At 42.5% G+C, this 24,011-nt stretch overlaps 1 protein-coding gene across 4 annotated transcripts in view; it reads left to right on the plus strand.

Annotated features, from left to right (window-relative positions):
- Nucleotides 1–22,276, plus strand: part of TRAPPC9 (trafficking protein particle complex subunit 9) — a 464,677-nt gene extending 442,401 nt beyond the window's left edge. For all 4 annotated transcript variants that reach the window (XM_083827401.1, XM_083827403.1, XM_083827402.1 and 1 more), the window contains 2 exons: nucleotides 11,423–11,646; nucleotides 19,012–22,276. In XM_083827401.1, coding sequence (XP_083683527.1) covers nucleotides 11,423–11,646; nucleotides 19,012–19,191 — 404 coding nt within the window. In that variant the 3' untranslated portion in view covers nucleotides 19,192–22,276. The remainder of the gene's footprint in view (nucleotides 1–11,422; nucleotides 11,647–19,011) is intronic.
- The last annotated feature ends 1,735 nt before the right edge of the window (nucleotides 22,277–24,011 follow it).

Here is a 24,011-nt window from a genome sequence, read left to right on the forward strand (position 1 = left end):
TTTTTAACTCATGTCCCTGGAATAACAAATAAAAACCTCCATGATAAACCTTTTGCCAGATCTTTAGATAATTTAAATCCATGGATTTTTACAAAGTTAAAAATCTGGTCCCTGCAGATACAAATGTGGTGGAGACTGGGACGATTTTTTTTTTGTTTGTGTATTGTAAGAGGGAACAAGATGCAGTCAGCATCACTTCACATATAAATCCTCAAAATGACATTATTTCAGAAGTACAACTAAGGAAGACATGCAGTTGTTCGATACGTTGGGTTTTGAAGATTTTTAGCTTCTATTTTCTTCAAGTTTGTCAACTTCCTATGCTTTACAACCTCTCCTAATTTCCTAGCAGTTCCACTGCTGTGTGTCAAACACAAAATCTCAAACTACATAAACCACTGAAAGGTTGCACCAGTCAGACCTTGTTGCTTTGGCTGCTGTGGTGGATGAGGAGTTAATAATAGCTGTTCTCTGCTTATGCGTCTGCAGGTCTCTAGAAGGTAGAGCAGGCACAATACTGTTTCTGTAGATGAGCTGATAGCTCTGGCCCGTCTGCTCGCAGAGCCTTGTGCAAATAATTCTTAGAAAAGAGACCTAATCAGCTGCCACACTACACTGATTTGCACATAATTGTATCTGTCTTTTAAAAGCTGAAGATAAAAGGACAGAATTTGACACCTGCTCATTGCTCATTTTTCCAGCAGCTCTGCAGGCTGGAACGGGGTTGCAAGTTTTGAGCAAGGAATGGTTTTGCCACCCAAATGGCCAATTAAAAGGAGGGGGGTTTGCAGGAATGCTTTGCACCACTTGACAGGTGAAGCTCAAGGCATAGCTCGCAGCCTTGGGTGTGGGGAAGATTTAATTTTTCAGTCTCTCTATCTGGGCTCAATGTTCCTTTGTTCCTTTTTTTTTTTTTTCCCATCCTGATATATTTCACTTTTAGTTTTATTTAAACCCAGAGTTTTCATCTTCTCTGCCTTTCACTCTGGTGATATCGGATGTCTCCATTCCGTCAAAATGCAGTGATGGGGAAGAAAGGGTTTCTAGGCTCTTACTTTAACTCTCTTATCAAAGAGTTATTCTTTAAGTAGCACTACTTTTCTTTATTTTTTTTCCTTATGTCTGGCTTTCCTTTTAGCCTCTTCCTTCCTCTGTGTCCTACAAATCCTCAGGTTTTACCTTCAGTTTAGTGTTAAAACTCACTCCTGTAAGGAGCTGGTGGACCAAAACACATCCCGATGAGCCAGCATAGGGATTTTGAAAGCTTACAATTCAGATTTTTTTTCTCTGTCCTCTGGAAATCACCTTCCCCTCTTGCTCCTGCTGGGTAGCTTATGCTTTTATCTGCTAAGTAAACACTCCCAACTACTCCTCAGAGGTTAACTCATTCCTAAAACATCCCAGTGTCCTGTTTGGAAAACTGCTGCACTGCTCCCATACATACACACATACATTCATACGTGTGTGTGCGTGTATATATATATATATATATATGATTTCAGGTGATTTCCTTTATTGTTTCTATGTCTCTAGCAGTACTGGCTGGACATCCGAAGAAAACAGGTCTGCATAGTTCTCGGTGCCGTACAAATTGTACTGCTGAGCAAGAGCATAGAAAATGTTCTTGCAAGAGCAAGAACAGAAGTATCGCTGTCCCTAGGAGCTTGTAGTCTAGTACTACACATATACATACGTATGCATGTATATATATGTATTATCTATATGTTACAGAAGTATATGTGTCTTATAGTAAAAAAGGTTAGCAGGAAAGAAGAACGGGGAAAATAGTGTGACTGTATAACAGGAGAGCAGTATTGCCTGCTACTTGTAGCCCGTAAGTAGCGGTGGGCACAACTTGCCACCCCTGTAGCAATTAGCAAATGTCACATTTCTGCGTGTATTACAGTGGTGTCACGTTGTGGTGAAGGAGCTGAGGAAGGTCAAGGTGAAGCTTTGTAGGTCCTACCACAGGAGGAGCCCAGTGGGGGAAAACTTGGATCTGGATGTGGATGATGTTGGCCTGGCAGCCTTTCGTAGAATCATAGAATCATTCAGGTTGGAAGAGACCTTCAAGATCGTCTGTTCCAACCATCCCCCTACCACCAATGTCACCCACTAAACCATGTCCCTAAGCACCATGTCCAACCTTTCCTTGAACACCCCCAGGGACGTTGACACCACCACCTCCCTGGGCAACACGTCCCAATGCCTGACTGCTCTTTCTGAAAAGACTTTAAGACTGCCTTTGTTGGTTGTCATAGGGTGTATGGGATTTAGTCATGGGAGGGCTAAGCTGTAGAAGGGATTCAAGATCAGAACAAGAAATTAGAGCGTGGAGAACTTGGAGAGAGAAGAGATGTCTGCAGCAGGCCTGAAAGCCTGCAGTAGGCCTTTTGTACACTAGCTGAACTTAAGCAAGGCCTGACATCAGGAGCAGAGTTCTGCTTAGGTTCAAGTTGCCCAGGAAGAGCTGGATCTGTAGGTGGGGATTTAGCCTGGGCAGAGATCTGCTTCTGTAGCTAGAGAGAAGACGAGCCATTCAAGGTGCCCTACGGACATAACCAGGCTGTAGATAAGGTCTTTGAAGCAAGGAGCTCAGTAGACAAGAAGGCACTAGTTTGGAGGTGTGTCAAAAGCAGAGAAGAGATTTTAATTGTTAACGCTCACAGTTTAATTAGATCTGAGGCAAGGCTTTGGCAATGTGGGCAGCGCGAAAAGGTCAAATTTGAAGAAGTTTTGTAGGAAGTGGCATCAGGATTTAATCACAGACCGGAGGTGTGAGTCATGAGAGGAAAGCAAGTCAAAGAGGAAGCTGAGACTGGCAGGAAAGGTTCTCGTTTTATTTCTGAAGTTAAGGTAGGTAAGGAAAGGAAAGGGCTTCAGGAAAAATTCAGGAGCTTGGCTTTGAGCATGATAAGTTTTAGCAGATGGTAGATTACTAACAGAAAGATCTGAGAGAGGCCAACATTTTGGGGGGTTGATGACTCTAGGCTTAAAGATTTCTTGTTTTCTGTACATTTGATTGTCTTTTTGTGTTGTGTCTAACTAGAAAGAATATGGATTTGTGTTACAGACGGTGACTCAAAACCTCTAAGTACATATATCTGTTAGTGTGGTTCTTATTAAGGGACTTAAAATGGATTTTGAGACAGGCCATGATGCAGAAGAAGGATGTGATCAGAGTTAAGATGTTATAGTACCACGGTAGGGCTTGGTAGTTTCCAAGTCATATCTACCCAGATTGCTGTCTCATGTCTTAATCCACAAGTGACAGAATGAACTAACCATACCCAGGGGAATTAGTAAAAGTTTAACTCAAAGACCCAATTCAAAGAAACTTCATTAAGACTATGTCCATTTTAACATGCTCCTCTGCTTTTGAGCAACTGTGGTCTGTAGACATTAGCCGCATGTAGTCTAGTAACCACACGTCACACCTTCCCTGTACATAAAGTGCTGTGATACACCGTTTGTACCTGCAGTTGTTTAATATCTCATATTTAGCTCAGCTCATTGCGTTTCAATCGTGGTTGGGCTGAAGGAGGCCCATGAGGCTCAGTGTCCTAGTGCTTGTGTTTACACAGTGACTGAAATGTGGTAAATCATCTACCTGCCTGTTAATAGGGGGTTATATATTATCTTGTACCAGGCTTTGGCTGTTCTACGAGGATATACAACTCTTATGGCCTGGGCATCTCCTCTAATATTTCACGGTTCCTTTTTAAGACAAGCATGGAAAATGGGTCATGTACCCATCATTTTTCTCTAAATAATGAGTATCACTTTTTTTTTTTTTCCTTTCTTTCTTAAAGCATTTTGCCCCTAAGTCTCTATACGTCTGGGGATGGAGGTACCTGCTGTCTTGCCTCTCTTCTCCTCTTTGTTTGAATTCCTTCTTGCTTCAGACAGCACACAGCATATTTCATCCTACAGGAACCCCAAATCCTCAGATATGACAGTTATATTTCACATAGGAATAATTTAACTAGGAATTGAAAAAATAGCAAGGTATATGAAAAAATAGTTAGGTGCGATCCCTTATATGGGAGATATATAGATATGATCTCCCTGTAGAGGAGTCCAGAGCACCATTATATATGCCTGTTGACCAAATAATGCAGAAAATGCTGCTTCTACTTGATATTGGCATATTCAGTGGGAGTTTGGGTAAGTAGATTGTTTGGTGGAATCCACATACTTGACTTTGAGTCAAGCATCAAACTTGCTGTGAGATCAGACAGGCTCCCATACCAGCAGACGAGGCCTCCAGACTCTTTATTTTTTTCTTTTTCTTTTCTTTCTTTCTTTCTTTCTTTCTTTCTTTTTTTTTACCATTAACTTTTCAGCTGCAAGTCAGAAACTCTCACAAAGATTGCTGAAGACCTTTAAAAATCCCCTCTGCAGAGAGGTTTGTCTCCCATCCATCATTGCAGGGTGGCAGAAAGAAGAGGAAATTTTAAGTCTCATTATGCAACCAGTGAGGAATAAGGTGATTTTCTTTCAGTAAGCTGTAGGTTAAGCCACATGTTATTCATCACCTGCAGCAGTTTTGCACAAAGCTGCTAGTGTACAAAAATAGTGTAATATGATATATCCTGATAGGGATTACTTTTCTTTAAAGGTAGTATAGGAGTTTTCTTCCCTTTGTTCTGTTCTTTGTTTTTTTGGCAAGGCAGGGCAAGAATGCTCTGAAAGTAGTCCTGCCACAAACAAGCTGTAGAAATAAAGTTTTTTAATAACCAAAAATAACATGCAAATCCTGGGGTAGTGAATTTTCAAAATACAGGCATACAGCGTATGCCAGCCTGACCTTCTGGCGGTGTAGCAGATAATCAAAAGAAGTCTTCTGCAAGCCGGCTTGTGATAAATAGATAAAAAGGGGTTGGCCCACATTCAGTAATGAGACTATTTAAGCGAACTGGAGCTACGTCATGGAACATTTTCAAATAAGTCAAGAGGAGCTCAGGCGCACTGGAAAGCACAAAGCTTTGAGAATTTTAAAATTTCAGGGGTCTGCCTTTGAGTATTTAGATTAGGACCGGACACAAGCAATACAAATGCTGAAGTGAATTTCACTTTGATAGCAATTTGGGCAGATGACCAAATGATGAATTATCTTGGCTGCCAGAGGAGAAGTGAGACAAGCAGGTGCAATCCACGTGCCAGCAATTTCACAGGGCAGGAGAAAAGTCTATTGTAAGAGACAAGTGCAGAATAAAATAACTCCCACCAACACCAGAGAGGTTAAACTGAACAACTCGTTTCTTAACTAAATCTGTGGTTAATGTGCATTCAGATTTGCAGTTTTAAGATCCCAAGTAAAAGTTGGAGGCAGCCAAACCCCAGAGCACCGGTCGTGTTAGTGCGTCTCTTTTCAGTGAGTGCAACCCTGGTATTTAGAGTTAATTGAAGAAGATTGTACTACATCTGAATGTTTACAGCCGAGATCGAGTAGCTCCAAAACTGAATGCTGGTCACATACCTGCCGAGGATAGATTTGGGGATTAAAATTGGACATAAACACTGCACTGATTTGGAGGAAGAAAGCTTACTCACTCCAGATGAACAAGGTTGAAAAAATCCTTTTGCCAGCGGTTCCTAGGGGATGCTGCAGCATCCTCAGTCCGTTGTCATCACAGAGTTAAGAGCAGACACAAACTCGAAACGATTTGGCAAGAACGGTAATCGGACCAGTCGGAATCTGTCATCAGCATACTGGCCACCGCAAAAGAGTGATTAAATAGGAAGACACAGACAATTATCTAAGACTAATTGCTTATTGTTGCTAGAACTATATTTTAAATGTGTTTTTCTTTTTAATTGCTTTTGGAGCGAATAAAGTGTCCTTAATTCAATTGTAAAATGTTTGGGAATGGGAAGCCTGCCAGGAATTGAGCAGCTCAGAGGTCTTGTGAAAGCAATTGCCTCTTTCAGTAGCCTGTATTCATGTTCAGTCATCCCAGCCTCTGCCAACTTCCCTGTTTTCAGGTCCGTGTTAGGTGTGAGTCTCTGCCTTGTTGGGACTTGCAGGGAGCTGCCCTAGTTTATGCATACGCTTTCCTGTATTTTTATTCATCCCTGTCCAAGGATCTTGACCCAAATTGGAGCTGAACTCTTCAGGTCTGTGGGGGGTTTGAATCAGCAGGCTCTGAGTTCACTGGGCACTCTCCAGGACGGGACTAGCAGTGGTAGACAGGGTGAAATATTTGTGTTATTTGAACCTGTTACAATACAAACATCTGTATACCTCCGTGCTCTCTTGCTTCTGACTGCTATGAAATTATGGAGGGGATGGATTTGGCTCCGCATCGTGTCAGAATAACAATGAATGAACATGAGGCTGCTATTCCAGGCAAAGATGCTGAGGTTTGGTGCGAGGAGCAGATCCAAACCACATCCAGAAGATTTTATGCAAATGGCTAAAAGGCTCTCATGTTATTAAGTAACCAGCCAGCTTTTTCATGATGAGAGTCACAGGGAACACAGTTTTTATATTCATAGAGATATCGTTTATATGGATGTATTCAGCTCTGAAAATACTGCAGGACCTCGTAATGGACAAGCAAATGTAACCAATGCTATATCTCTGTGTGTAAATAATTTGCATGAATGGTTTGGAAAATGAAAGGGAACTGGTCTACGTGACTGAGAACAAATGGGAACAGGGGAAACAGAAACAGAGTTTAGGTTCATTTATTGGAGGAGATATGTTAACAAAATAATCAAGGAGCCTGTTGTCTTAAAAGAATGCCACATGTTGTCTGCCAGCTCCTCTAAGCAGCTGACTGAACCCTGAATAAAAGGCTGCCAAAACTGCTGCTGACCTGATAAGCACATGAGAGGAGGGACAGGGATGATTTGGAGACAGGTGGGATCAGCTTGCTCTGTACACAGATTTGGCCTGTCGTACAGATTTTTTACCCCATTCTGATCTTTCTTCCATCTACATTATATATAAAATCAGAAATGCACAAAGTTGTTCAGCCTATTTTTTAAATGAATGGTTTTATATTTATTTTAATTCCTCTTTGCATTCTTACATTCCTTGCAAAATCCTGGGCAAACATGCTTGCAGAAGAGGACAGGATACAGAAAGAAGCAGCTCCAGACAGCATCGCAGGACCTTTCATTGCTCTTTTAGGACAATTGGAAGCAAAGCTGGCCTGGGCAGACATTTTAATCAGCACTTTCGGTTTGGTGAACACAGAATAAGTGAATCACTCTGCGAGACTTTCCCTGCAGCAGCTCTGGCTTGGGCTTGTGGTCTTTGGCTTTCCTCCATCAAAGTGTCTGATGGACAATGTCTAGAGACATCGGCGTTGCTGCAGCTCATCTCCCCTCCTTCCTACACCACGTCTCTCTCTCCTAGTACACTGACCAGGTTGAGTAAAACTGGTATTTTGGAACACTTCTAACAGCATAAAAAATGCCCGATTGACTGAAACTCCCCAAACTCTTGCAGTATGGCTGAGCAACGCTTGCTTTGCTGGGCTCGAAGATCTCTTCTACCACTCGTGTGAAACTTATTTACTTATTTACGCATCTCTTGCCTTGAGTCTTGCTCACTGAGTTGTTTGGGCAAAGCCGTGCCTCTGCGAGGTGTTTGCAGGAAGCCTTGAGCCAGGCTCCCAGCTGCAGTGAAGGGAAGAGGCCGGTGCCTCTCTGGGGATCCAGCATCCTGTTTAAAAGCAAGCATTGAACAGGAATTTCTTTCTCTAAAGGTGAGCGTAGACACCTCTGCAGCCTGTTTTCTTAGAATCAGCTCCAACTTGAGCGAGGAGCATAAGCACCGCTGGAATACGTGTTTCCGTTGAGATTAAGCATGTATTTGTATGCGGCTTTCCAAAATTAAACTTTCAGAGTGTCAAATGGGGAATTGGGTGTGGAAATGCAATTAGCTCTGACTCAGGACTCTTTACGTACAGGTGGGCCAATGTGTGCGGGCGCTCACATGGAAACTGAACCGAGTAGCAAGAACAACTTACCGTGTGTTAAAATGAGCAAAGTAAATAAAGCAAAATGTTAATAATGTTTGTTATTTATTTCCAAGCTGCTCCTTTGGGTGATGCAGACAGAAGCGCGCCTGGCAGGTGATGCTAAATGATTTTTTTCGTGTGGAATAGTGGCTGTCTTCCCTTTAGGAGCACTCATGCCCTTTTCCTGAGAGTTTTGAGACCCTACAGGAAAGATGTAGGAAGAATTCTGATGCATTATTTTCATATAGCTGTCTTCCAGCCTTCCTGTGATGCCAATAAGCACTGTCTATCAGGTGGGCCATGAAATAGTTTTTTCAACAGAAAGGTAGGTTCACAGAGATCTCAAAAGGTTTGGTGAAGGCTTTTCTTTCTTCAGTGGCTTTCAGGCATTGCAGGGTGATGTTGGCACCCAAGGATGCTTCTCATAGGGGACATATGTAGGTAAATAGGCAGGAGAGAGAAAAGGGGGGAGAGGAAAAAAGAAGCAGCATTCTGTTGGCTTATTAAAATACTTGAAAGGACTTAGGTTTTAATTAGAAGGAGATTGCTTGGTCTTCGCTTTTTTTTTTTTTTAATTTTTATTTTTCCAGGACTGCCAGAGTTTCAGCTTCCACCTTTTTTATGCAATTTATTTGTGCTGTTTGCACTACAATTGTTCCTCCTAATTTTCTGAACTAGTGTTTTCCTTTGCGTCTGAATCCGGGGAAGGCGGAGATACGGCCACCACTGTCTTCTGTGCTAGCGACTGTATCTTCTGCTTCAGAGCTACTGTATAGTGAAGCCAATAATGATTCACTCTCACAGCAGTGGTGTGAGCAGTCTCAGCTTTTACATGCCATCTGTGTTACTGAGCTGAATCTGCAGAAATGGGACCCTGTGCACATGGCTTTTCCTCTGTTCATGGATGAAAATATTAAAGCAAATCCGTATGGTCCATGAGATGTTTTCTGTGTCAGGAAGGGAGTAAAACTGCCTGTCAAACCAAGCTGTTCCCTCTGATGAAAGGAGACTGTTTTTAAACACTCCTTTCCATAGTATTTTGCACGCCAGCCATGTGTGTTTTCTCATCTGACATCTCATTGAGATCCTTGGCTGCGGTACTGCAAGAGGGAAGGGTGTGCTGGGAGGGAGGGAAGCAATCCCGCAATATGTACACAAGCGCATGTGCGCACATACTCTAAAATCAATCCTAAATGAATTGATTTTTTTTAGGAATATGATAGAAAATTAATCCGGTTGAGTCAGGCTTAATTGCTTCCCTTTTGTTTGGATTTTCTATTTTTGCATGAACATGTTGGGAAGCAATGCTCTGAGCTATTATTAGACACAAAGGTGGAGACAGAGGGCAAAGGGTTCATTTATAATTCCTACAGCAGAGCGTTGAATTTTAAAGCTAAAAGGCGAGTTGATGAGCAGCTTGAGAACACAGATTCATCCACTTAGCTCACTGAGTATTTCTGAAGGCTCATGCTGGTCCTGGGAGCTAACCGTTCTCACAGCTGTAAGACCTGCTGGCTGGAGGAACCAGAAAAAAAGACACGTATTCTTGAACGAAAGCACTTACTTTGCAGGGAGAAGCTTGAAAATATAAACTAATCTAAGCTCAGAAACTGATATAAATGCATTATTTTGAAAGAAGGAACTGGACTTTGCTGCTGGGGCAGGGTGCTGGGAAGCATAGATTATATAGACACATACACACATTTTTGTGTTTAAAAACATTCAAGTCTGTTAAGTCTCCAGCATTCCCTGGTTAATGGGATACCATCACAGCCACCACCTCCCCTCCTTGATCCTAGGGCAGTCCTGCAAGAAGCAGTCTGATCACGTTGGGCAGGACAGCCCGCAGCATTAGGGTGTGCTGTTGCAAAACAAACCCAACCCTAAGCAGATTTTCCAGCCCTTCCCTAAAATGATAAACTTCCTTTCCTTCTTGTCATCGTAAGCTGGGCATCTCCTTTGGAAAAGGGAAAGTTTTGGCACGGAGACTGTTCCAACTGGGACACCGGCATGCGTTTTGGATGGCTGCAGCTCGAGCTTTGTAGGGTTTCCTTGTGCTTGCTCTGCCGAGCCTCTTGAATCCAGGACGTGCTGCTGCATTGGGATGGCTTTGGTTTTCATCTGGGGAGCTCAGCTTTGCAGCCCCGACCTCTGGAATTAATCTCCCTTTCTGAACTAGTTTCTTCTTTGGCACTAGCTTTTTTTTGCCAGTTGCTCTGTTTGCCAGGCTAAAGGGCATCACGAGAACATGCATCATTTTGTAGGTTTTCTTCTAAGGCAACAAAACAAAAATAAGTTAAAAAAATATAATAATCACCTCGGTGTAAAATATTTTTCCCTCTGAAAGTTCCTGAAGCGTAAAAAGAGTGTCTTTTCCTGAAAAGGGGATATTCCTAATGTAAATGCGGTGCTGTTGGCAGAGGAACAGTGTGCTGTGCATCGTAAGGCAAGCGACCGAGGAGGAGCTGGAGTGATCGAAAAGTCTCATGGGCACGTGAGATTGCGGGGATAGGTATTCACAGAGAGGACTCTTTCTTACATGTGCCCAGGGCTTTCTCTTATCTCTGAACATGAACCCACAGCGAAATAGAAATGTTCCTGTATTAATAGTGCGTTGGAGATAACCCTCATCTGAAAAATACGGTAATACTGCACAACTGGGAGCCCTTTCAGAGCAGGGAATTGGACTAGCAATTTCATAGTGTGTTAGTAATGAAACATTTTGGTTCTGTATGAGCAAATGGGCAAGGTTAGTGGACACATTACTCCGGCTGTCATTGTCCCAGCAGTAACCAATTTAGAGCTTTACATTTTTCTGCTATCCCAGTAAGAGAAAGAGAAGTAGAAAGTTAAAAATAGAAATCTCAGAATGAATTAAAGCACAAAGAGTGAACATGCTTGTAGTACTCCTGTATAATTTTAAAATTCCTTTTTTCCTTATTAGCTGGGCCATTCTATGTGTATTACATTGCATATTCTGGCAGTGTCTGTCCTGCTCTGAAAGGTCACCTCCATACTGGAGGATTTATTTCTGGCTGTAACACGTGAATATGAGCATCCAGCCCCAAATCTCTCCCGTGTGAATATGGGCATCCAGCCCCAAATCTCTCCAGCCATGACTTGTACTGATGACTCCTGTTTGGAGTTCCCTTCACCTGATGCTGCTGATGTGCAGGAGAAGCAAGAAAAGGTGTCTGTGGCTTTGGCCTGCCAAGGAAGAGATTAAAAGGAGCTAGCTGGTTAAAAAGATACCTTCTGGTGCCTGTGTGTAGAGCATAGTCATTTTTTTCATAGCTCTCTCAACAGCTATGGACAGATATCAGACCTTCATGAACTGGTTGTCGCAAGTAGCTTCCTAATAATACATTTTTTTTAAAAAAACAGGATTCATACAGTTTTTAAAGCAGAAGCCCAACGTAACGTAGAATTGTTTTCTTGCTTTGCAGATATCCTCGTTGATGGCAAGCTTTGCGACTGTGATGTCGTGGTGGACTGCCAAGTGGGCGACCCCGTCCCGCTGGAGGTGAAGCTGACCAACTGGAGCAAGCACAGCGTGGGGCCCTTCGCTCTCACCGTGACGCCCTACCAGGATTACCAAAATGGGGTGCACAACTATGAGCTGCAAGATGCTATCACTTTTGTGGGATCCAACACCTTCTACATTGATTCTGTAAGCTCTTCTATCAAGTGTGTCACGGTTCTGGATGATGTGCATTTCCAGAGAAGGGCTTCATTTTTCACTTATTTTAAGGCAGATTAATTTTTGGAAAATGCCGTGATTATGGTAGCTATTGCTAAAGGTGCTGCTGGGCTTGGGGATGTAGAATCATCTCTCTGAGATGGGTTAAGACTGTAATTTCCTGTAATGTAAGCCACTAGCAAACTCCTGTAGCCAGTAACTTTTGGTCACTCCAGATCTGATGACATGTGAACGGGTAACCTAGATAAAATGTTTAATACCATATTGCCAGTCCCTTGAGCCATCCGGTGCAGTCTGCAGGAATGGATTTTAAGTAACTTTTTCTCTTTAGTGCATGAGAAATATTCCCCAGGCTGAGCCAGGGAACTCAGCAAATCAGTTTTAGTTAGATCCTGAGGAAAGACAAAAGGAAATGCTAAACATTAATGACCAATATGATGATCTGGTTCATTTCCTAGTCTCTTGGCATACTCTGATAAAAATAAAGAAAAATAGAAAGATAAAAACCCTGCTTAAAATGGGACAAAGAAGTCCCTTTTTAGAATAATTGAATTTTTGAATTTTGCCTCAAAATATTTTTTAGAAATTTCAAGTCCAGGAGCTTTTTACTTCTAAGGCAGGCACTGGAAAGACTTCCTGAATATAACTACTCTCTCCCACATCCTTCTCCGAAAAAGAGCAACAACGAAAAATCAGAGGAATGAAAAACATATGGACAATATTGCCGAGTGGAATAGACAGTATTTCTGGTAACTTATAAAATAAACATGAAGAAGGGGATGAATGTTTGGGATAGCGCCTAGGACCTTTGCTTAGGTCAGCTCTTCAGACAGATAATAAAATGTACCTGTCAAAACTGAATATTTAAGTGAACCTCAGTAAGAAAGAAATTAAAGGTTAACCACAGGGACAGTCACCATGCATATTTTTCAATTGCGCATCATAGGAAGAAAATATTTCCAAAAGATAATGAGCACAGAATAAACCATCGACTTGAATTTTAATGGGTACTAACTATATTCTGAGCTGAATAATTTAGATATGTCAACAGAAATAATCGAGAGACGGCTTTCTTTGAATCCCTTCCTGACTATGTGGATTTTTTAATGTGAGTGGCAGTGTTCAGATATCCAACTGCCAAAGGGCTGACCCTTCAGGCTAATGAGGAAAAAGGGAGATGACAGCGTGATGTATTCTTACCTTCTGATTGAGTCTCCTATGGGGCAAGAAGTCAGGAGGTCACATCTCTTGTGCCTGCCTGGGCAGCCTTCTCATACATTACAGCCCATGCTTTCGCCCCGTTATTCAGTATTTAGCCATTTTTCCTGAAAACGCAGTCCCCCAAAAGTTAAAAATAGAGTTGTTTTCTGGCATTTGTCCTCCTTTTTATCCAAAAGGGTGAAATGAAAAAAAAAAATGTTTACTCCTAGACAAGAAGTGCTGTATTTCACAATATGTAGCATTGATACACGTCCTACACAGGCTGCCAGAGAAAGTGCTTAGTCATTTTTCTTTGAGGCATAGAACCCTGATCATGGAAGAAAATTCTTCAAACACTGTATCTAATGCTGTCAGAGGCCCTTTCATCCCACGTAATAACTAATTCAGTAATGGAAAATGATTTCAGAAAGCAGCACCTGTTTTGGGGACAAGAATAAAGTCCTGGTTTGTGCAGTTGATGCTTCAGGGAGGAACGAACATACTCAGAATTGTGTTCATGCTCTGAATTTGGCAGAAACAACAAACGCTGGTTAAGAAACTGAAGAAGCTCGTGGTTGGGTGAGATGAAAGAGATTCATAGTGTCTCTTTTTTATAAATTAAAGCTGAGACACTGGACGAGATTCCCAGCTGGTGTAGCTCTGTGCTGCTCTCTCAAAGCTATTAAACATGTGTTCATTATTTTTATAAACTGAGGTCACGGGCACACAATTATTTCTCTTGTTTAATGGAGGTGCCTTGAGATGCTGCCATTTCGCAGTTGCTTGTTTCTGCCCCTCTGCAGAAAGACGCTCCCCTCTTCTGCAGCAGACCGTGCGGGAGAGATGGCATGAGTATTTGTTTCTGTGCAAAGTTGGCCAGTTTAGATCAAACTACGTTCGTCAGCACTTTGAGCTAATTGGGCTGACATTACACTGACACTAGCAAGGAGGTGGTGACATGATTTATTGCACTGCTGAGCTGGGTGGGAGGGAGGACGGAGAACTAGTGCATGGTTGGCGTATCAGTAGCGTATGGTCAAGAACAAGTGGGAGCATCAGGTGCTTCAGCATGAAAAGATGCTTCTCATGCCTTGAAAATCTGGTCTGTTGTCACGATGATGCCACATTACTTGTGCTCAGTTGAATGTGATCTCTCTGGAAGAGCAAACCAAAACAACCCTTGGCTTTCTTAAGCGTTAACTACTTATTAAACCTAATGAGTAAATGCTCAGCTAATCACAATTATTTGATTTCAGACTACAAAGTTTCAAATCAGTTTCTGCATGTTTCTGGAAGACAGGGAATATATACAGGAGTTTTCAGCATGCGCAGGTGGCTTCACAGAATGAACAAAAAATGTTTAAAGGGTAAAAGTTGTAAGATTTTGTTCTCCTCTTTCTTATGGCTGGAAGTTGAAGTTAGATGATTTGTCTTGGAGGTAACAGAACGAGTGTTTATTCACCTTTCTGTGCTCCCCTTTCAATTCAAAGCACCAGTCTGGATTTGTGTCCAAAGATCACTGCTGGGATACACTACCTTTAAAAGCAACATTTTTTTACTGAACACTTTAGAGGATAATGAGATATTTCCATGCACTTTAAATTATGTAAAGTCTTTATTTTTAAGATTAACTTTTAAATTGATTAACCTTACCTTTCTATGCCAATAGTTAACAGAAAAAGTGACTTCCTCAGTTATCAGTTAGATAGAAGATAAAAGTGTGGGGTTTTGAAACATGAGGTAACCTGGCAGACCTCTACCAATTAAAATACCTTTGCATTTATTTCTTATCTCACTTCACAACCTGAAGTTTAGCTTTAATCATATTATTAAAGATTCTTAGTTCTTACCAGTGTTTTGACTAATTAGTTGATCAGACAGAGCTGCTTCTAGCCAAATTAAAAACAAAAAATTATCTGCCATGGAGATTCCTGTAACTATCAACAATTCATCTTTCCTTGTTGTTCTTGCTTTTGCCATTACTATTCTCAAGCAGGTTTTTCTTTTTCCTGGGTGTGTTATCACTCACTTGCTCAAATGATTGGTAGCGGAAGATGAGGAGAAATTCATTAGGAGATGGTCATTTTGAATCAGCCCAGAAGCTATGATGAACGTTTGCTCACTTCTGGCAGGTCCTCTGTGGCCCATCTGGAACAAATTAGTTTTCTTGGCACTGGTACTCACACTGTAAACTCTTTGGGGCAGCGTACAGTAGCTGGCACTAGCCCTAATCTCTTACTGAGCTCCCTAAGTACTACAGCAGTATAAATAAGTAGTAATTAGTTCTCAGGAATCGCAGTCCCACATGGTAGCCTGAATCAGGGAAGGATTAGGACGAAGCTAGAAACTTAATTTTTCTTCTCTCTCGGAGGAATGGAGGAGTAATGTGGGCATTTTTTTTTTCCTTGAGTCTTCAGTCCTGTTTTCCTGGGGTGGAAGCTTCCTGCCTTTGGTCTCCATGCAAAGGACCTGGTGTGATTTTAGTAAAACCTCTTCCGACTCTGTAGCTAGACCGAGCTACATGTGTGCAACATCACTCTGGATTGGGACAACATACAAACGTGTGTCCAGGCAGTGAGACTACCAGACCTATTTGCTGCTTGATCAAACATCAGTACAAATTTGGTCTGCATCAGGCATGAGTAGGTCATAGAATCATGGAGTATCCCCAGTTGGAAGGGACCCACAAGGATCATCGAGTCCATCTCCTAAAGAGTTGGATTTCGTGTTTATCTTCACGTTTGTTTCAGATTAGCTGGATCGTGTGTTGCAGTCACTGGGATGGCGTATGCCAGGTACAGTGGGGTACATCTGACTTGCATACACATCCGAACAAGTCATACTGCGTTCCCTTCACAGCCAGTGAAGAGTGAGTCATCGGGGCTGATGGAGTCTAAGGAATATTTTACTTCATTCTGCATTTGACACCTACATTTGATCACATGAATCCTTTTGTTGAACAGCTGGCTCAGATGTAGACATCCACTTTACAGAGATTTGGGTTGATGGAGTTCCAGACCGAGACATCTGAACGAGTAGGTGTCTCCACTGATGCTGGCCAGCTAAGCTCTTGTGAGACAACAGAGATGTAGTCTGCTGCCCCTGAGGCCTAACTCACCCTAACATAGACACCAGGGATGAGATCCAGTTTCCTAAACGTAGGTGTCTCCCATCATTAGGTGCCATGGGCGTACCTCCGTTTACTGCTTCAGCCCCGTGTAGATGTCTCAGTGCCTTAGGTCTTCCCAAATGTCACAAGGTGCCTGTGGTTAGACACCTGTGTCCTGCCTCTGTAGGCCGGCCGTGTAGATCATTTTGTTAACTCCACTGCATTGACTAGATGTCTGCTTACTGTAGTAGGAGCTTCAGTACCGAGTGTGCATAGAAAGACCTAAAAGTAGGTTGTTTAACCTCAAAATGAGTCCTGTGCCTGCTATACCAATTGGTTTGGATTTGGCCCTCTACTGATCTGACTGCTGATGTCGTTGTGGTCTTCTGGGAATGCCGTACTCCGCAGTCAGTCATTGCTTTGGAAGAAACTTCTAACTTTTGCAGGGCCACTTGCATCTCAGCAGCGGAAAGGTTTAAGGCTAGTTTTGCTTCCTTGTTTCCTCCCCAGGCCACAAGTGCTGATGAGAGTAGTGGCTGTACTAGTGACAGCGATGATGTGGATAGTCCGCAGGGTTGTTGGGAAGGTTGTTGGTGAGGGCATACTGTGCTGTGGGCAGATCTGGGCGCACACCACTACCTGCCTTCCTGGCTTTTCTCCCATATGATGAAGGAAAGGATGAGTGCTGCAGAGACTTGTGGAATGAAGGCAGGGAGAGCTCCTACACAGGCAGAACTTCAAACAAGAAAAGTCTGTGTTGAAGCTGATGTGCCTGATGTCACCTTTCTACTTGTCAAGAGCTTTGATAAATGCTATTTTAGATGTTTCTCCATGGTGCAGCTAGGCTGGGGAGAAATGAACTGGGGGCTTCACTTGCTGCTCACCTCCACCCATCACTTGCATCAGCACCTGCCTCTGTCCTTCTCTGGATGCAAGTATGCCTCGGTTGGAGTTAAGCAAAAATAAGGCAGGCAGCCCAGGCAGGGGGGGAGGAAGCAAGAGGGGAGGCTGCTTAATGTCGTTCTGCATGTCCAGACGCAGCGCCGGAGGGCAGGAACTTGTACCCAGTGAGGAGGGGAGATGCCAAGGACACGGGTCAGGAGAACAGCTGTGACCGCTCTGAGCGCTCACGTGGATGACACGATGCTGACACAGGTTTGCTGGAGGTCAGCAGAAGTGATCAGCACCAAAGCCAAAGGGAGCCCGGGCTCTGCCAGCTCGGGTGATGTTGCTGCTTGTGAAAAGCCAGGCTCCTGGGCAGGAGCAGCAATTCAGGCAGGGTCAGCAAAGAAGCCCAGTACCCCAGGGGGCTCTAAGAGGTGTGTGCCTGCTGGCTAACGGACCCAGCAGTGAAAGTCCAAAAAAAACCCAAAAAACTGGTATAGAAGAAAACAGAAACAAAGAGCTCATTCCCCTCACATCTGATGGGTACAGAGAGCTTTCCTCACCAGAGGTGTTGGCAGCTCAGGCAATTTTCAGATCTTTGGCATATTCTTGAGGTGCCCTACACCCCTGCAAACCTTTTCCAGTGTTTCACCTCCCCAGCCCCCCTGCCACGGGCTAGTCATTATGTTTGTTCCCATCTTATGACCTAATTCTTCATAGCAGGCAAGAATCCTCCTGGTCCTTGACAATGTTTGTAACCCATATTGGAGCCCTAACCTCATCCCTTCACTGTTCTGGGTGGTAATGTCCCATCATTTCTCAGGGATGTCCTTTGCAAACATTTTTCTTCCCCTGAATCCAATCAAGCCCTGTACCTTTGGGCAGCTTGGTGCTTCTGGTTGTAACACCAGAGTTTCCTTTGTGGTTATGTCTGGGTCTCAGCTTGGTGACCAGTGCTGTGTTTTGCTGTCGTTTGGAATCAGCTCTGGGCTCTGTACCATGATGGACACTGAGGTGTTTGGGGACAACCAAGAAAAGGCCCATTACCAGTTAATGTTAAATAAAAAAGAAAACACGTGGGCACGAGCCTACCTGTGAGAGAATGGATGGCTCTGTGAGGATATCTTGAGAAGATGATTTCAGGGTCTCCAGAGAACAGAAGGGAACTGGTAAGATGGTCTTGATGGAAGGAAGACCTGTACTGAGGAGCATCAGGTGCCCTTTGTTGGGTCTGTTCTGGGACTGAAGTTGACTCTTCACGATTTTTCAAATAAATTCCATCCAATGGTAAGGCTTTGTGCTGATTCGGTGTTTTGCACCTGCAGTGACTTTAACCCAGATGTAGACACTGTAGAAATGTATTTATCATCTTGTGGAAGCAGACATTTATTCAAACATTGGCACATGTTGAATAGTGATAAGACTGTTGAAGTTAAAAATTACTTGAGTGTCTCGCTGAAATGGTGGAGCAAGATATTTGTTGTAAAGATATGGATCATAAATGGTTCGGTGATGAAGGGAGATATATAAATGTAGAAACAATGCAAATCCTCTGTTTAATTTGGACAGGTTAAATCCCACTTTTTCATAGGATGTTTCTTGCTAAATTTAATTATTTCAATGAGAGTGAATATTAAAGATTCCTGATTAGAATTTGCAGTCAGATTGTGTCTGAATAATAAGTGGGGATGAATTTAGTTATTGCTAAGTTGTTAAATGGTGTTCAACCATGCATTTAACAAGAGTTCACAGCCATGATTTAGACCTTTAATATAGATGTTGATAAATGCAGTCTAAGGGAAGATGCTCCTGGTTATTCAGGACATTGTGGGGGACTTTTGCCTTAAACCAAATCTGTTCTGAAATCAGTGACTGCTGAAGATCTGTCTTCTGGTTTGAGCTGTGCCACAGCTTTGCTGCATGACAGAATAACACAGAATTTCATTTTCAGTGCTCCCATTTTACCACTGCTAGAATAGGGACAAGAAATTCACTTATGGGAAGGTAATGTTGAGATGTTTAATTTCTGAATATTTCTGGAGTACTTTGAGATCATTTCAAGGAGCTACTGAATTGCAAAGTGCAATTATTTTGTTTTGTTGCTTGTTTAATTTTACTGATTTTCACGTTCTCTTTTGCAGGTGAAGCCGACCAAAGACTCTGTGTACTTTGGAGCACTTCTTTTCCTCTACACAGGCGATTTCTATCTGAATATCAAATTCCATGAAGACAACTGCAGCAGGGAGCTGCCTCTCTCCTGGTTCTGCCTTCCTAGTGTCCACATCCGTGCTATGGAGCCTGTGGCTGGAACTAAGCTGTAAATGCACTGTGCGCTATTTGATTAACAACAGTGCACAAAAATGCTTGGCACATCCTCTGCTTGACCCCAGCTTGTTTCTGTCCAACCCCAGGCCACAGTCCCTACTTTGGAGGAACAGCTGAACGCGCTCTGAATTGGCTGATAGTCATTTGGGCAGCTGCTTTAGCTAATTTCAGAGAGAGAGACAGATTATAACTATGCTCGAGTTTTCCTCTGTTTCCAAAAAACCTTTGAAACTGCTAATATATGCATCATACTTTCATACTCCCCATTGATACCAGTGGATTTGAAAGGGACTTGAGGGCTGAATTTAAGGGGGCTGAACTTAACCATGCGTTTGAAGGCCTCAACTCCAACTTGAATAGTCTCTTTTTAGCATTTCAACACAAGTTGAAATTTCTGAATGAAATTCCTCCTGGCTTAGGCTGGACCTGTGGCATGTAGTCTTGAGGTGTAGGTTCTCTGTTAGAATTGTTCCCAGGCTTGGTCTTTTTCACTTGTTTGCTGAGTATTTGGTGTCTTTGGTGGTAAATAGCAATAGAGATGCTTTTTTTTTGTTACTGAAAGTAAGTAGCAAACGTGCCTCCAGTTATTCTGTTCCTCCCCTGAGTCCAGTGCCACATGCTCCTGGTAGAGTCACGCTGCCTTTACTTTGGTAGATCTGTGAACAAATGAAAAAAGGCAATGAAAAGCTTAAAGAGTTTTGTCCTTGAGAAAGGAAATAAGTCAACTTTCGGATTGCCTAGGGCTTGCCTATGAATTTGGGCTTTCGTAGTTCTCTTTAATACAATCACAACCGATTGAAATGTTTGCAGACACTTAAAGAGCCACCAGAATTAATCAGCTGCCCATTATTATCACTTTGCATCAGTTTTTGCAAGCTCTTCTCATCAGGTTTTTCATGCTAATAGACTGGGTTTGATTATGTGGTTGTTTTGTTCTTTTCTCTCTCTCTCTTTTTTTTTTTTGTTTCTTTATTTTTTGGTTTGTTTTGTTGGAATGAGTAAGCTTAATTATTAGGCAATTAAGAGCATGGAATTCCCGACCGTAAAATACCTGATGAACATATCGGAAATTTAACCTGTTGTCTTTCAGATTTTTTTTTTATTTTTTTTTTTGCATAAAGAAACCTGAATCTACCCCATGTAACGCAGGGAGATGTCTGACATGTATGATTAATACAGGTTTCACACCTGTCTGAATCTTTTCTTAAATTTGCATCCTGTAGCTCTTCAAGTTCATGGTAGAATAATTTCAGGGATGAATATGCCAAAATGCAGTAGGGGCACTCAAGTTAGCTCTATATGTGTTAAACCTACATGCACAACCTCTTTGCAGATTATTTTTGTGTAGGCTTCATCCAAAAGTGGACGCACTTGCCCTGGTCCATCCTGCTCATGCTGTGGAGCACTAGATTGGACAGCCACTCGTTCTGGCTCTCCGCACTGTGCTCATTTGTACTTTTAGATGTGACTGGTGTTTTCCTTAGGAACGTGACGCTGCTCAAAACTCAGTCCATTGCATGTTTGGAAATTACTGTAATGTATTCATCCTAAATATGTTATTTTTAAATTTAGGAGACCTATAGCTATTGCATGATAACTGTATTTCCAGCACATCCAGGGTATTATCTCTAAAACCGTATTGTGGTAATGCTATCAGTGTTTGTTCTGGGGCTGTGTCTCCGTACGCAGCTTCCACACAGAGTGGAAGTCTTCAGACGTAGCGTGATGGAAATCTGAGACTGACTGAAGATTTACTTGCAGAGATGTACTGCTCTGCCAGCTGCCAGCACACAATGTCCACTAACAAAACTGCTCCTTTGATTGCACAGTGGCTCTGGGCCAGAGGCACCCTTGGAAAGAGGGGCAAAAGCAGCCGAGCTGGGCATGTTTTTTGTGTCATTGGAGGCCGGTTCTATGCTATAAGGCTGAATTCTCTGTCACTAGATAGACATATACACAGAAAAATAAGATCCCAGGAGAGCAGGAATTAAACCAGTTAATCTTCTCCATGAAAGCTTGCTTTTGACATGTGTCTCTGTACTGTGTTACACAACACTGTTGCAGCAAAATCCAAATTGGGTTTTATTCAGTATTCCCAGCAGGTAATCTGCAGATGCGAGGCATATAGCTAAGGCTTTGTAGGGACCACACTGCATCCGAAACAAAAATATTGTGAAGCAGATGCTGTTGTAGTGAGGATCCTTCAGCTTACCTGGCTACGGGATCATTTCCTAGTATGTGTTTGAGAGTATTGTCTGAGAACAGAGGGAATAGTTCCTGTGAAGCCTATGCTGAGGTGCAACGCTGCCCTTCACCTATAAAGGGGGGTGATTCCTAGCCTGCTGAAGCTGCTGGAATGGGAACAGGTTTTATTATAGCAAAAGATAGCTGCATATTTCCTAGGTTTCCAATATGCCATTATAAATCTGCCATATGTGCTCATAAATACAAGTTTTATGTGTGAGCTGACCCTTAATGGTCTATCTGTTCATTATACAGTATACCACTCTGTCCCTTGTCAACTTTGATGCTTAGTTGCTTTTGGCATTTATGATACCTTTCCCAATTTTCTTACACTTCTACTTGTCTTGGAGAGAGAGATGGAACACAAGAAATTCTTCCTTCTGGGGATCATTTGTGACATGTCCAGAAGGAGAATGTTTAAGTGTCAGTGTAATTTGGCAACGGGGGAGGGGACGGCACTTGAAATGAGAATACTGCATCACTTTTGGTTTTCTTTTTAATGGAAGCTTTCACTGGAATTGCTGTCAGCTTTGGTCCTTGCAATGGCTTGAATAAAGGATGATACTTTTCTGATCTGCTCTCCTTTTCTGGAACTGAAAACTTGTTTTTCTCTTTCCAAACCACCCAGCTATTATTTTGAATGTGAAGAGCCAAACTGTGCATTGTTACACAGCTGTAAATCTGATACGATCCTACTTGGTTGAATTAAATCATTCCTAATTTAAATGACCGTTGCTGAGAGCAGAAGTTGGTCCAATATATGTATGCATTGGAGAAACGTAAGTTGTGTAAATTTAACTATCTGAATAAATACTTATCCTGTGTTATTTACACCTCTGCCTGTCTCCTCTGCCTATGATTTGTGACAGTGTTGTGTGTTTTTACTGGTAATGATAATGTGTCCCTCGACGCTGCATTCGGTCTCTGAAAGGAGAATGTATTTGTGGCACTGAAACTTCAGCTTTGTTCAAATTTTCTCTTCCTAAATGAACTCAGAGCTGATGAAAGATAAATGCTGTATCGTGTGGCTCCTGTGTCCTGTCCTGGGTCAGTCTCCATTGACTGTCAGCTGAGGGGAGAAGGGTGCACTCACGTGAAAGATTACTTATGCCTCAATATCCTTCCATCCTCCACAGAAACAGCGCAAAGGCAGGACAGAGGACCAGCTATGGAGGCAGTATGTTTAGGAAGACTGGCTGGAGGCACTTGTTTTGTGCACGCAGTCAGATATCCAGCCCTATTAGAGTTCCTTCTGCCAACGGTCCCGAGGTTTCCACGTCTGGGTTCGCGACCTAGAAGCTCTTATGCTTTCCTTAGCGAAAGCCAGATGCACTCTTCCTGTGGCTCCCTTTTTGGATGTGGACACTTTGTCTCTTGCTTACAAAAAAGAGACTGTGCATCCATCCTACTTGCACCACACACAGCAGAGCAGTGCTAGCTGCCAGGCCCCAGGATGTTAAGCGTGCTCTGTAGTGCTTTGGGCTTGCAGTTCAGCTCTTTGGGCTGGGCTGGGATTTGAGGGATTTCCTAGAGAAACATGCTTTGCTGCAGAGGTTTGTAAACCGGGCACGAACCTATGGATAACACTAGTGCTCTTTACTAGGTACAGAAAAAACACAGATGTGGACAGTTTTCATGTTCAGTGTTCAATGATGCATTTACCTCTGTGGTTTAGACCATTCTGGGACTTAGCTCAAGGTCCTTGGGTTGTCCGACATCTTTTTATTTTAGTTCTTGGTTTCTCCTCTCTCTCTCCTCATCCTTCCCACCAAATCCTCTAGTCGCTACTTTTCTGCTTTCTTTTGTTTGGTCCCAACAGAAAAGATTCACATACCCTTTTCTTTTTCTCTCTCCTGCTGCATTCCCATCAGACCCCACCTAACACTTGGATCATTTTCAGGCAATTTTTTTTTTCTTCAAACCATATTTCAGTTGTTAAACTGGAGTTTGGCTCTCACATTCTGTCTTAAAGCATCTTGAGATCCTTCATTTGAATGGGACCTTATCTATTTTATAACCATCTGGTTGCTTGTTGGAGTTATACTTAGGTTACTACTTTCATGATGCATCAATTCCACAACACCAATGAAACTCATGCTGTATGTAGGTGAGATGTCATTTAACATACATTCATTTTGTCTCTATGTTCCTGAGTCAGCAAGACATTTAAACACGTGTTTAATTTGAAGTACATGAATAGACCCACTGATTGCAGCTAATTCAGAGTCTCACATCTGCCTGGAGAGCTTGCTAAACCTGTGCCCAGATGCACAATCTGTATCTGAACCTGTAAATTCGAGATCAAGGCCTCTGTTTCATTATGTTGTACAGACCATCATATTCTTGCATCACCACTGGCTCCCAGAAGCTGTGGTCCATATAGAAGATATCAAAATTGGGCACCGTCATGTTAATGCTAGGTATATACAATGAGTCTGGGAATGCAGAAGAAACTTCTGAGACAGTATGTGCTCAATGCATTCCTACACCAAACACAGTAAGGAGCCTTCAAAGCATAAATCATACGAACAGACCACCTTGGGAAATCATGTTACACCCAAAGGCTGTGCCC

This window comes from Anser anser (assembly GCF_964211835.1).
Source record: "Anser anser genome assembly, chromosome: 2".
NCBI lineage: Eukaryota > Metazoa > Chordata > Aves > Anseriformes > Anatidae > Anser > Anser anser.